Source organism: Anguilla rostrata, chromosome 9, assembly GCF_018555375.3.
Source record: "Anguilla rostrata isolate EN2019 chromosome 9, ASM1855537v3, whole genome shotgun sequence".
In the NCBI taxonomy this organism is placed as follows: domain Eukaryota; kingdom Metazoa; phylum Chordata; class Actinopteri; order Anguilliformes; family Anguillidae; genus Anguilla; species Anguilla rostrata.
Genome location: NC_057941.1, coordinates 38655596 through 38668464, shown reverse-complemented (window position 1 = coordinate 38668464; position 12869 = coordinate 38655596). Strand labels below are relative to the sequence as shown.

The following is a 12869-nucleotide window of genomic DNA, read 5'->3' as shown; positions in this document are numbered from 1 at the left end:
GGAAATCTTGCCCATCAGATGAAATCGGAAGTAACAAGCCTCGGGATATATCTGGATGCTGACTTAAGTTTTAAATCCAACATAAATAAGGTGACCAAGATAGCATTCTTCCACCAATATTCCAGCTAATTAATGCTTTTATATCAAGCAGACTTGATTACTGTAATGCTATTTTTACTGGCCTTCCTGAATATACAATTGAGAAGCTGCAGCCAATTCAGAACTCTTCAGCTAGGCTATTGATGAAAACAAGGAAGAGAGAGCATATAACCCCTGTCTTGGCTGCACTGCACTGGCTCCCTGTGTCTTTCAGAATTGATTTTAAAATTTTGTCACTTGTTTTTAAGGCTCTTAATGGCTTAGCACCCCCATACATTTTAGAGTCCCTGGTGTCCTATGTCCCCTCACAAGCCCTTAAGTCCTCTGAGACAGGTCTTTTAAATGTAACAAAGGTTCCCCAAAAGAAAATTGGGGAAGCCGCCTTCATCCACTACGTGCCTAAATTGTGGAACCTCCTGCCAAAAGGTATCTTTTTAACCTGGCATACAATTAATGATACCCTTTTCTACTCCTTTTAATTATTTATTTATTTATTTATTTGTTTTTTTTTGTTGTTGTTTTATTCATTGTTGTGATATAGTTCATTGTGATTTGGTGATATGGTTTTATCTGATATTCTGATATTTATCTGGCTTTTTCTGATATTGTGGTATGACTGTGTTGATCTGTCAAAGCAGTATGAGCTACATACTCTGTATGAAAGGTGCTATATAAATAAAATTATTATTATTATTATTATTATTATTATTTACAGATGTTCCGAGTTAGAAACTGGGGTAATCGCTGTCTGTCACTACAATATGCACTTTCTACAACTAAAAAGTAACACGAAGGCCACTATTAGTAACTTAACATGTTATAGAAGAGCTTGTTAAGAAGTTGCAGACAACAGACAACATGGACTATAGGCAGTAGGCAACTCCAAGCTGTAGGCCAAGACTAACCAAGACTAAGACTAACCAAGGCTAACTTAAAAAGATGCACATCATAAATATATAGTCCGGCATCTTTCTAATATCGCTACTCTGTGATGGTCCCGGCATTCTCATAACAGGCATCCTTTAGAATGGTTGCCAAGCGATGGCGTGCGTCATCTCTCGGGTCCATCATTGGACTGGCATCTCTGCGACGGGACCGTGACGGCATTATCTATATCTGTAGGGGAGACAGAAACAAACCTGGCAACAACAAAATATAAAGCACAAAAGGCACGGGGACGTAACAGTATTAACATGTACTAAAGTGATGGAAAGCGAAAAATGTGGAGAAAGATAGGAACTGCTCATTATCCAAAGCACTTCACCTTATTATTGAAACACAATGGAGGTAGTGTTATGGCTTGAGAGGAAAAAGTGCACTGTTCTTGACTGGCCAAGTCAACCACTCAACCTGAATCTAAGTCAACCAAACAGGGCTGACATTAACACTTTCCACCCACAAATTTTGGCTGGTGAAAATGCTGAGTGGCTAGTGACTTTGGAAAAACACTAACCCCAGTGGCTGGTGGGCCAAAAAGTTAATGTCAAGCCCTGCAACCAAAGCATCTGGTGATATCTATGTGTCTTTAGGCAGATATCCACAGACTTTAGGCAGTCATCAATGCCAAGTATTTGTAGCCTAGTTCTAAATATGACAACTTGTTTTGATTAACTTTTGAGTATGTTAATTTCTCCAATTTCTTTGGTCCTCTAAAATGGGGGACCCATGTATCAAAAGAGCTACAAGTCCTAAATGGATCATTGGATATGGGTGTAAATACCTTTAATGTCAGCAGTCTGCACTTTAGCTTCACATTAATTACTTCAAATTGTTTCATACAATTCAACCTTTTCCTGCAAACCAAGAATGCACTCTGCTCAGCCCCGACCTACCCTTATGACCAACCACTTCTTCACGTCTTCCAGTTAACCACCGTCTCATCCTGCTAGTCTTCTCTCATTCAGGACCAAAGCCTGGGAACTGTCTTCTATCTCTCAATTTTTAAGAAGCATGTAAAACACACCTTTTCATACTAGCATACATGTAACACATTTTTGTAGTGTTCCAGCTGTATGGAGCACTGTGGTAAACTGTATCCAAGGCTTCTAACATACAGTAGTTGAGGATGCATGCATATAATGTGTCTATATTTTCTAAAACAAAACTTGGCTCAAAAAGTCTTGTCTTGTCTTAAAACAATATTTATTTTCCAAAATTCTGAAATTGTTTGCAAGAATGGAGAGTTTGAAATGATTCACATCAAAGGGATCACCACTTTTTAACAGCCAAACCCCCACACTTGACGATGATGCCTTTGTTGCTTTGGATTACTTGGCTAATCATACCTCGGGGAGAAAACATTGTCTTTATGGACCATGCAGATTTTTTTTGTGGATTGCTGATGTTTGCACGTAACCCTAAAGGCAGTATATGTAATTGGACAAATGGCTTCTCAGTTATCTTGGGCATTTGTGTGTTGTTGTATCATTAATTAATACAGAAGAAAGCTAATAAAAGGTCTAGAGTTGATTCATGGTGTGGAATTTGCATTTGGAGTCGGTTGCTGTTGTTTCTTAACACGAGGACCAAAGAAATGTCAATGGTAGTCGAGCAGGCCATTATGAGGCTGCAAAATCAGTATAAATTCATCAGACACAGCCAAAACATTGTATCAAAATCAACTGTTTGGTACATTGTTACAAAGCATGAATGCACTGGTGATCTCTGCAATAACAAACAACTTGTTAGACCACAGAAGACCACTACAGCGCGTGACCGGAGGAAACTTTCAATTGTGAAGAAAAACCATCGAACAGATAAGGAGTACTCTCCATGATATAAACATAGATGTGTTATACAGCCTATAATCTAGAAGGCATTCATTTGCAACAATACAAACCCCATTTTCCTCCTTGAAATAACAAATAACCAGTATAATAATTTAATTTTCTTCCATTCCATAATTATTCAAAAAAAAAAAAATCTTTATAACATGCATGTTTGTAGAACACTGCAGATAATACAGCATTGCAGATGTACATATGTAGACACTGTCATGGAGGTTTTGATCTTGGACCGCAAGAACCCAAATCCAGTTAATGAACATGGTAATTGCGGCTGAAAAAGAGAGACTGAAATTGCCATGGCAAGGACAATGACAAGGATGAAGAAACTTTAGAGTCCCCTTGCTTATTGTGTTCATATTATTCTGTCTGTAGGCCTGATACAATGTTTATCTTTAGTGGTCTGGTAAACATTTACTGAAGTGGTTGATTGTAACAACCCAGGACCTAGATATTCCTGTCATGAAAATGTATTTGGTATATTTATCTTCATTACAGTATTATTATTATATAACAGCACTATACTGAACCATACAATTTGGTCTATGATTCCTGTTAGCTATCATCTCAACTGTAAACTGCTTAACCCGTTTTATTTGCTGTGAATGATGCCTTATAGCATTTCTGCAACGTTCAATTTTACCAGGCTGGCCAGTGGAGGATGGGCTCCCCCTCTCTAGCCAAGTTCATTTCTCCCCACTGGGAGTTTTTTTTGTTTGTTTTTTTTTTTACCTCATGTGCTTGCAGGCCTGACATGCATTCAAGGTGACAAAGGTTTGTGCCGAACTGAGTTTATGGTGAATAGTTCAAGTTGAATGATATTAAATGTACATTCCATTTCCAGTTAGTTCGACAACAACACATTTTAAATAAAATGTATGCGACTAAACAGATGGTCATTTTCACAGTGGCTTCCGTGATATTAGAGGACTTCACTGATAGTGGTCCTGACATGACAGATATTATATCTCTGTATTGTCGCGTAGCACAACTAATGAAGAGGTATGCAGAACTGAGTGATGTTCCGAGGAAGTCATCTCTTGATATGATGATTTAACTTTTCGCTCACATTTCAGGTTAAAACGGGCAACCTTTGTTTTATCTGCGTCTTTTCTGTCAGCAGTCATTTTTGTTCAGGGCACACTACCACTTCAGAATATTAGATAAGTTAGCTAACATTTGTGGTGAACAGAAAAAAAGTTTTAATATGTTTGAATATGTTCGTGAAAGTTAGCGGTTACCCTCTTGAATGCACGTTTGGTGTTTGCTCTGTTTGCACTTTTTGCTCTAGTCTCTTGCCTTGCTACTCTGTAAGGCATCTTTGTGACCATTCTCTGTAAACAGTGCTATACAAATAAAATTGAATTGAACTGAATATTACAGGGGGTCCACATTTAGCAGATTTTACTGGGCTTTAAGATTCCATCAGTGGCTGGAACAGGTGTACAGAACACTTCTTCAGAATGCATAAATGCCAGATATAAGGCAGGAGGCTGAGTATCCTATTAATCTGCCATCAGACCCCTGCAACTCATTCAGAATGCTGCAGCTCGTCTGGCCTTCAACCTTCCCAGACAATCCCACGTCATCCCCTGCTCACTACCCTCCACTGGCTGCCCGTTATGGCTCGCATCAAATTCAAAACATTGGTCCTAGCATACCAGGCAGTCAAGGGATCAGCCCCAGCATACCTCCACAAGATCTTCAAACCCTACATGCCAGCCAGACCCCTCTGTTCCACTACCTCAGGACGCCTGGTCCCTCCGCCTCTTCGCACTTGCACTTCCCGGTCACGTCTCCTGTCTGTCTTGGCTCCACGATGGTGGAATGACCTTCCCGTGGAAGTCAGAACAGCTGAGACCCTGACCACCTTCAAACGACGACTAAAGACTCACCTCTTCAGGCTGTACCTCTCCCCATCCCTCCCTACCTCCCTGTAGTCTCTAATTGACTATATAATCTTAGGGTTGTAGCTAGGTAAGCTGTTTATCCTGTTTATCCATTTCTCCTCGTAAAAATCTTTTACTTACCTCAAGTGCATTCTGGTACGACCATGTGTGGGTTGAATGAATGCATTAGACTATTTTATTCTTACTCACTACATGCACAGAGGGATACAGAGAATGTATCTGGCAGAAAATGAAGTAGCAAACCAACTTATTGTGTATACACAATACACAAAAATACATTTTTATACATGGTAAGAAACAAAATTTGACACCAAAATTTTCGATGGATTTCAGTTCCAGTTGGTTTCATCATGATTCAGTTGATACTGAATTTATGGACTTGAATTTATGAATTTATGGCCTAGTGGGAAAAGTGGAAACCAAAGTAATCTGCATAAAGGCCTTGGCTCACATCCTAGGGGAAAGGGTCTCACTTGTTTTATGGGCACCAAACCACATTATCTCCAAAGCAGGATCATCATCAGACATGCCTTAAGCTTGGTGTAACATTGTTCTCTATTCAGGCTATAGAGACAGTACTGGACTTTATCTCATAGTTTTTATTTCGACTCTTCAGGTTGCCTGATTACAATTAAAATTATGTGACTGTCTAATCATAACATATTCAGCCTGCAATCCCATTTTGATGGTTGATAAAAAATAATAAGCTTAATTGATAAAACTGATAACAGCTTGACTGACTGGACGATTATATGCAAGTATGAGTGGTTTGCTGAAAACCAGGACTGTGTAGAATGCAGGAACATGCTTGGAGCATCCCTTCAGCAAAGGAACAGACTTAGAACACACCAGAATGGCACCTGTACCTCACTCAAGTTATGTGTTACTTTAATGCTTACACTGTTTTTATCTTGTGTAATTGGTACCTACACTACAGTTGCCTCTGTAACTCTAGTGTTCACAGGCTGTTATCTGTACAACATAAATCCAATAAGGTTAGCTCACTCAAAATATGTTAGGAAACTCAAGGACTTAAACAAATTGAGTAAAGCTACTCTAAATATTTCATTTTATTGTAGTAAGGTTACTTCAGTTAATCTAACACATATCAGAGTTTGTTCATGTAAGATTAAGATTAACTATTAACATTTAATTCAGTTAACCTCCAACTTAATACTTATTTCATATATTTTAAAATTCCTTGAGTTAACCAGTTTTGGTTGTATTAGCTTGTATCAATAGCCATTTTTACCTGAAATTTACCTAGTTCATCTATTCAAAAGATCTGAACTGAACTTAGTATGGCAGGAGGAAGAGGAGGTGGTACATTGTTGTGATATCAGACCAGTGTCTTCGTTTTCGTACAGTAGCATACACATTTGCATTCAGGCATTTAGAACAGGAGCTTAAGTACTAATTGTCAAAATGTTAATTGTCCTTGTTGTCATATTTGTATTTTAGAATGTAGGGCCAGTTGGACTTTGTATAAAAACCCAGTAAATATTGTTCTAAGTCAGGAGTCTCCAATTCTGGTCCTGGAGAACCACAGGGTTTGATGGTCTTCATTGTTACTCAGCACTAAACTGATCAACGGAAGCAGCAGATTACACTGTTAAATCATCTCCCCTGATTTCTTGAGTCTGAATTGATTACAGATTTTAAGATGCTTACAAAAGCCAGCTGACCTCTGCGGCTTTCCAGGATCAGGGTTGCTGACACTTTCTGATAGTTGGACACTTGGAGGTTGGGGCACTAGGATATGGCAATGTGACTAAAATTGAACAACAAAATTATACTGAATAAGGTCGTGAACATAGCAAATGCAGACACGGCAATCATTTTACATATCCTCATATTTTATTCTAGGAAGAGGAACAGTTCTGAAGATAGGACAACATTGCAGCATCCACTCGCTCTGGTGCAAACTTCAGCTCAGCCTCTGTGTCTCTGTTTGTGAAATGAGATCTGAGGATTAGCTGATTAAATAATTGCCCATAAAGCCAGAGTGATTGTAGTTCAATCACTTAATTGATAAAGGATTATAGGGTGAGCATTGGGATATCCAGGCAGCCTCGTTGCAGTATTTTACTGCACCCTTTGGGCTGTCAGGACATAGCTGAACATTTTGTCTCTCTATTTATTTAGGTTTTACTGTAAAAAATCATGCAAATTCTATCCATATTCCATGCACTAAGCATAGCACTTTTTTCAAAATCCTAAGTTAGTACCATACATTGCATATTATTTTAGGCCAGGGAGGCCAGAAATTTTGCTCTGAAAAGCATTTTTTAAATTTCACACCTATTTCCAAAGTTCAGACTTGAAAAGCGTACATTTTTACATTTAAAAAGACCTTAATTTTTCTTATTAATTTACAGTACTGTGCAATAAAAATGAACCAATCCATAAAACCAAGTTAAAGAAGTTACATTGCATAATTTCCTTTTCATACACATAATATGTTATCCTAAAATGTTTAAAAAAGGGCTGTTGACATCATGAAGAGCAGTACAACTAGCCCTGTACTGCTTTCAGCGATAAGACTCATGGAGGGGGGAGAAGAGAGAGGAAACAGATGGAGAGAGCGTACCTCATAATCAGGTCCCACATTTTGTTGAGACCTCATTAAAGAAATCAAGAACAGAGTCCAACTGAGTCACACACCTGCTGAACATAGGCAGCACCCACTGGGAGGGGTCTCATCAGGACAACGCACACCTGGTGAGACAAACATGAGGATCACTTGGCTATGGTCCTCTGTGGCTGTGAATCAAACCTGGCTCTTGTTTCAGATAGACCCCCCGGAGTGCCAGTTTACCTCCATCAGTGAGACAACAGGAACAGCATCGAAACCTGTGTATTTTGATCTGTACACAAGTCAGTTTTCTGATATGATCTGGCACGACACCTTTAGAAAAAACATCAAACACTGCATTCAGTGCTAATGTTTGAATATATGCTGAAATTCATTTGAGAGATTTCAGTGCCTGACTTCCAGGCATGTTCAATACCTGATTAATTTATTTAGATAATTCATTTTTTGTCATTGCTTTTCTTTCAACTACAGGAACTCACACTCAAGAATATCAAGTAAACACTGCTCTTACCGGTCACTGGCCCTGTTAGGCCCTGTTCTCTGCATTATCAAATGACAATAATGTCATGTGATTGGTGCGAACAGTGCAGTACAAAACAGAGTCGTGTGATTGGAGCAGAGAGTCCAGTGTAAAGTAGACTTGTATGATTTAAGCTGGCAGTGCAGCATAAAACAGGTTCTTGCTATTGGAGCAGTAAAACAGCTTTTTAGCCCAAACTAGCAAGTCACAGCAGGTTTCTCAGTACCCTCATCCCTGTGTGTTCTTATGGAAATACATGTCATAAGTGGTCTCAGTGTCACAAAACCGACGAGGCACTTTTAGCTCTCATCACCATCTTTCATCTCTCTCGCTCTTCCCCCCATAACACTTCATCACTGAACTCAAAGGTACATACACATCTGTGTGTGTGTGTGTGTGCATCTGTGTACATTTGTGTGTGTGGGGGTGGGATTTGGTAGATGCGTATATACACACATATATATATGTGTGTGGGTGGGTTGAAATTTGGTGTTTATGTATATACAGTGCAGTCCAACATTATTTGGACAAAGACAATTTATATAATGTTGGCTCTGTATGCCAGCACATTTGATTAGAAATGAAACAGTACATATGAGATTAAAGTGCAGACTGTCAACTTTAATTGAGAGCACCATCCATATTGGATGAAACTTGTAGGAATTACACCCATGATTATACATTAGGTAATTCTCCATTTTATGGGACCAAAAGTAATTGGACAATAGGCTGCTGAGCTGTTTCTTGGCTAGTTGCATGTCATTGCATCATTAGTTCTTGCACAAGAAAGCAAAAAAAAAGGTCCAGTTAATTTTAGGTGGGGGATTTCCATTTAGAGTCTGTTACTGTTGTCTCTCAATATGAGGCCCAAAGAAGCGTCGATGCCAGTAAAGCAGGCAAAGAAATCTGAATAAATCGATCAGAGACAGCCAAAACAATGGGTGTGTCAACATTATCTGTGTGATACATTGTTAGGAAAGAAGACCGCACAGGTGAGCTCAGAAATAGCGAACTGACTGGGAGACCATGGTAGACCAAATAATACTTTGACCGAAGAAAAAGCCTTTTCAACCCCTGTCAAACCAATCAAAAAGTTGTACCATAGTGATGGTGAGGAGAAAAATGTGGAGAAAGAAAGTAACTGCTCAAGATCCAAAGCATCCCCCTCATCTGTGAAACATGTTGGAGGTAGTGTTATGGCTTGGGCATATATGGTTACCACTGGAGCTGGCCTACTTGTCTCCATTGATGTAACTGCTTACGACTGCAGCAGGATGAATTCTGGAGTGTATGGAAACATCTTATCTGCTCAGATAAAACTAAATGCCTAAAAACTCATTGGACAGCGCTTCACCTTGCAACTGGGCAATGACTCCAAACATAGTGCTAAAATAACCAAGGAGTTTTTCAGGGCCAAACAGTGGAATGCACTTAACGGGCTAAGTCAATCACCCGAGCTGAATCCAAGTGAACATCCATTTCACTTGCTGAAGACAAGTCTGAAGACAAAAAGCCCTCTACCCATACAGTACAGGAAGTGCAGAGGACTGCAGTACATGCTTGGCGGAGCATCACCAGAGAAGATAGCCTGTGGCTGGTGATGGCCTTGGGTCACAGGCTTCTGCCAGTCATTGAATGCAAAAGATTTGTAACCAAGTACTAATATGACCACTTTATTAAAGTGTTAATTTGTCCAATTACTTTTGGCCACCCTAAAATGGGGAAACAATTTAGAAAAAGGGCTGCGATACCTACACAGTTCACCCAAGATGGTTGTGAATACCCACAAATTAAAGCTGACAGTCTGCATGTTAACCTCATATTAACTGTTTCATTTCAAATCCAATGTGCTGGTGAACCAAACCAAAACAACAAAAATTGTGTCCCTGTCCACATACTTAGACTGCTCTGTATATACACATACACACACAGAAGGAAATGCTTCAGGGGATGAACCTAAAATATTTGGCTTACCCAATGAAGCACTTTTTTTCAGTGGATATATATTTGTGTGTGTGTGTATCCTCACTGCTGAAGAACTAATAGTGTACATTTCAGCACATGCTAATGCTAATGCTAATATGCATGTACAAGCACTTTTATGTGAACAGATCTCCTAGCTGTTTCCCTGGTGAGAAAAGAACCCCAGCTCAGCATGCTCGTTGCCGTGAAGGACAACACGTCATCAGAAACTGTGCTGCCTGCATCATCCTGCAGCATGCTGCATGCGACAGCATCCCAATGCAGCTGTGTAAGACTGGGAGTACTGAAAATTTGCAGTTAGGCCAATCAGTGCCCAGCAGCAGAGTTGGAGGCAGGGCCTATTGTATTGTGCTTTTGGGTCCCTCTTTTACAGTGCAGCTGCTTTATTGCATAAACACAGAAGCTTTTTTATAGATATTATTGCTGGGGCTGCAGAGTCCTCCCAAAGTGAATTATCCAATGTCTGCATGTAAGAGTGCTACACATTAATCATGTACATGATTTCTTTTTTTTAACACATGCCATTAATACACATCATAGGAGCAGGATGCAAATGAACAAAGTCTTTTTTAGAAATTATATCTAATGACACAGTCTGTCCATTCCATTAGTAGTTTGAAAACATGCTCTTTTCAAAAGATCATTCAAAATTACAAATTGTTTGGAATATAATTAATTTCAGACCAAGAATTAAACAAAAACCTAAACCACGTAGATACTTCAAACCCCATGGAACAGCACCCCCTCCCCCAACTTCTACCCCATTAAATAAATAAGATTTAATATATTGGTAAATTATTAGGTTGTATGCTGCCATTTAAATTATGGCACTAACTCTGGCACAGAAGAAATAAATATTTCTGAGTGCATGACAGCAAATAGTAAAGGAATCAATATGTTTCCTGCTCAACTGAAAAAGAAGAGCTGACTAAGATTTTAATTTTTAAAGACTAATGTAATCTCACACCTACAGAAAGACTCTCACAGGGAAGAGTGCTGGGGCAAGAGTGCAGGGGAGAGGAGCTATCCATTGCTCTTCTGTTCTTTTGTTTTTACTTTTATTCTCCAGCAGAGTAAAAGAACTGTAGTATTTTTCTCTGTTCCACCTGTGGAGGTATAGTGAGGAAGCGGATCAGACCAAATTCCCACAAGCATCTTCACTTGGACACAATCCGTTATCATGTTCTGGGTTACAAAAGATTATGATGCTGCTGAGCTACTATAATGGAAACACATCTAACAGGGCTTTTCTGAAAGTTTACTGTTTAAAGATTAAAAGAGAAACTTTGATGTTATGTGATTCATGAATGGTTGGCTATTTCATTTCAATCACTGTTCCACACCAGTGAAATAACTCCAGCTACCCTCATTATTTATCAAAGAATTTCTATTCCTTTTGTCCTTCTGACTGCCTGAATTAACACCCAGACACTCTATTTATCTTGCTCATGTGAACTATACTGCAGAAATGTTACACCCACAAAATAAATTAATTCCAGGCTTACAAACACGGCAGCTTGGAGGCGCGAACAGGGCAAGAACATGCCAGCGAGGAAGCAAGCCGTCAAACGTAAGCTGACTCACTGGACTGGGTCCGACCCAGGTTGGGAGCCTGGGACAGGTGAGAGACATCCTTTTTGCGCACCTCACAGATAGACTTGCGTCGTGCCTGTACACCACGGATGGCGGTTTTAATCTTGCGCCAACCCAGGTGGTTAAGCTCAGCCAAGTTGAGCAGCACGCAGATCCCGCTGACCGCAAACATGAAGACGAGAAACACTGTCTTCTCAGTGGGTCGCGACACATAGCACTCCACCTCCTTTACACAGGGGTAGCGATCACACTCAAACATGCCTGGCACATTAAAGCCATACAGGAAATACTGCCCGGCCAGGAAACCAATTTCCAGTGCATTGCGGAACACAACCTGGATGACATAGAAGCGGGAGATGCCCTCCTGGCGGCGCACCTTGGCGCTCTTGCCGTGTGTGAGGCCACGGGGTGCATTGGGTATCTCCTTCACCTCCAGACAGTCATGTTCCTCCTTGCCCCCACTCTCTGGGTTGTGCACCAGGATGCCGTTGATGTTGCGCAGTTTTCGGGCACCCTCATGCCGGCCGTGGTCCCGCTCCATGTAGGGGTGCAGGAAGGAGTAGCTGCGGTCACGCTGCTTGGCGGCCTGATGCACGGAGTAGGTGATGAAGCACAGACTGGGTGTGCACACCAGAATGATCTGGAAGACCCAATAGCGGATGTGGGAGATGGGGAAGGCCTTGTCATAGCAGGCCTGGTTGCAGCCAGGCTGCATAGTATTGCAGATGAACATGATCTGCTCATCCTCATATACTTTCTCACCCACAATGCCCACAATCAGGATACGGAAGATCACCACCACTGTCAGCAGAATCCTGCAAAGAGATGGAGACAGAGAGAAGGGAACACCAGAAAAGGAGGAGTGAGAAGAGTTTTAATGAGAAGAATGGAGGGACAGAAGAGGAACTTTAGCTAACGTTCTGCTACTTCTCATAAACAGTACGTACGCAGTGTTTGTATGCGAGTGAAATTCTCTTTCTCTCATTACCACAACAGCCACTATATTGTAGTCCATAATAGTGTTTTTTCCGATAGCTAAATGTTTACTTCGATACCGATACCAGTTTGATACCACATCCATACCACGGTAAATCACTGATAACAAATAATTTTCATAAAATTAAATGTAAACTTAACATATCTTTTCACATATGTTCATTAAAGGGATATTACACTTTGGTATAACATAAGTAATTTTGTGGTGGCTACACTGTTGTATTTACACAGCAAGAATACTAGCAACATCAGCCGTCCTAGCTGACAGTTGACAGCATTGCTAATTTCTTCCAGTTGTCAGGCTCCCAATTCCCTCCCACTCATTTCCAGGACCTCACTGAAATTAACATTTTTAAAACACAAACATACCGTATAGGATAATATATCAA

The 12869-nt window shown here is 40.2% G+C and overlaps 1 protein-coding gene across 1 annotated transcript in view; it reads right to left on the bottom strand.

Moving 5' to 3' along the window:
• Positions 1-6627: 6627 nt before the first annotated feature.
• The window catches only part of LOC135263733 (gap junction delta-2 protein-like), a 36244-nt gene continuing 30002 nt past the window's right edge, over positions 6628-12869 (bottom strand). The window contains exon 2 of the mRNA XM_064352073.1: positions 6628-12299. Coding sequence (XP_064208143.1) covers positions 11456-12299 — 844 coding nt within the window. The 3' untranslated portion in view covers positions 6628-11455. The remainder of the gene's footprint in view (positions 12300-12869) is intronic.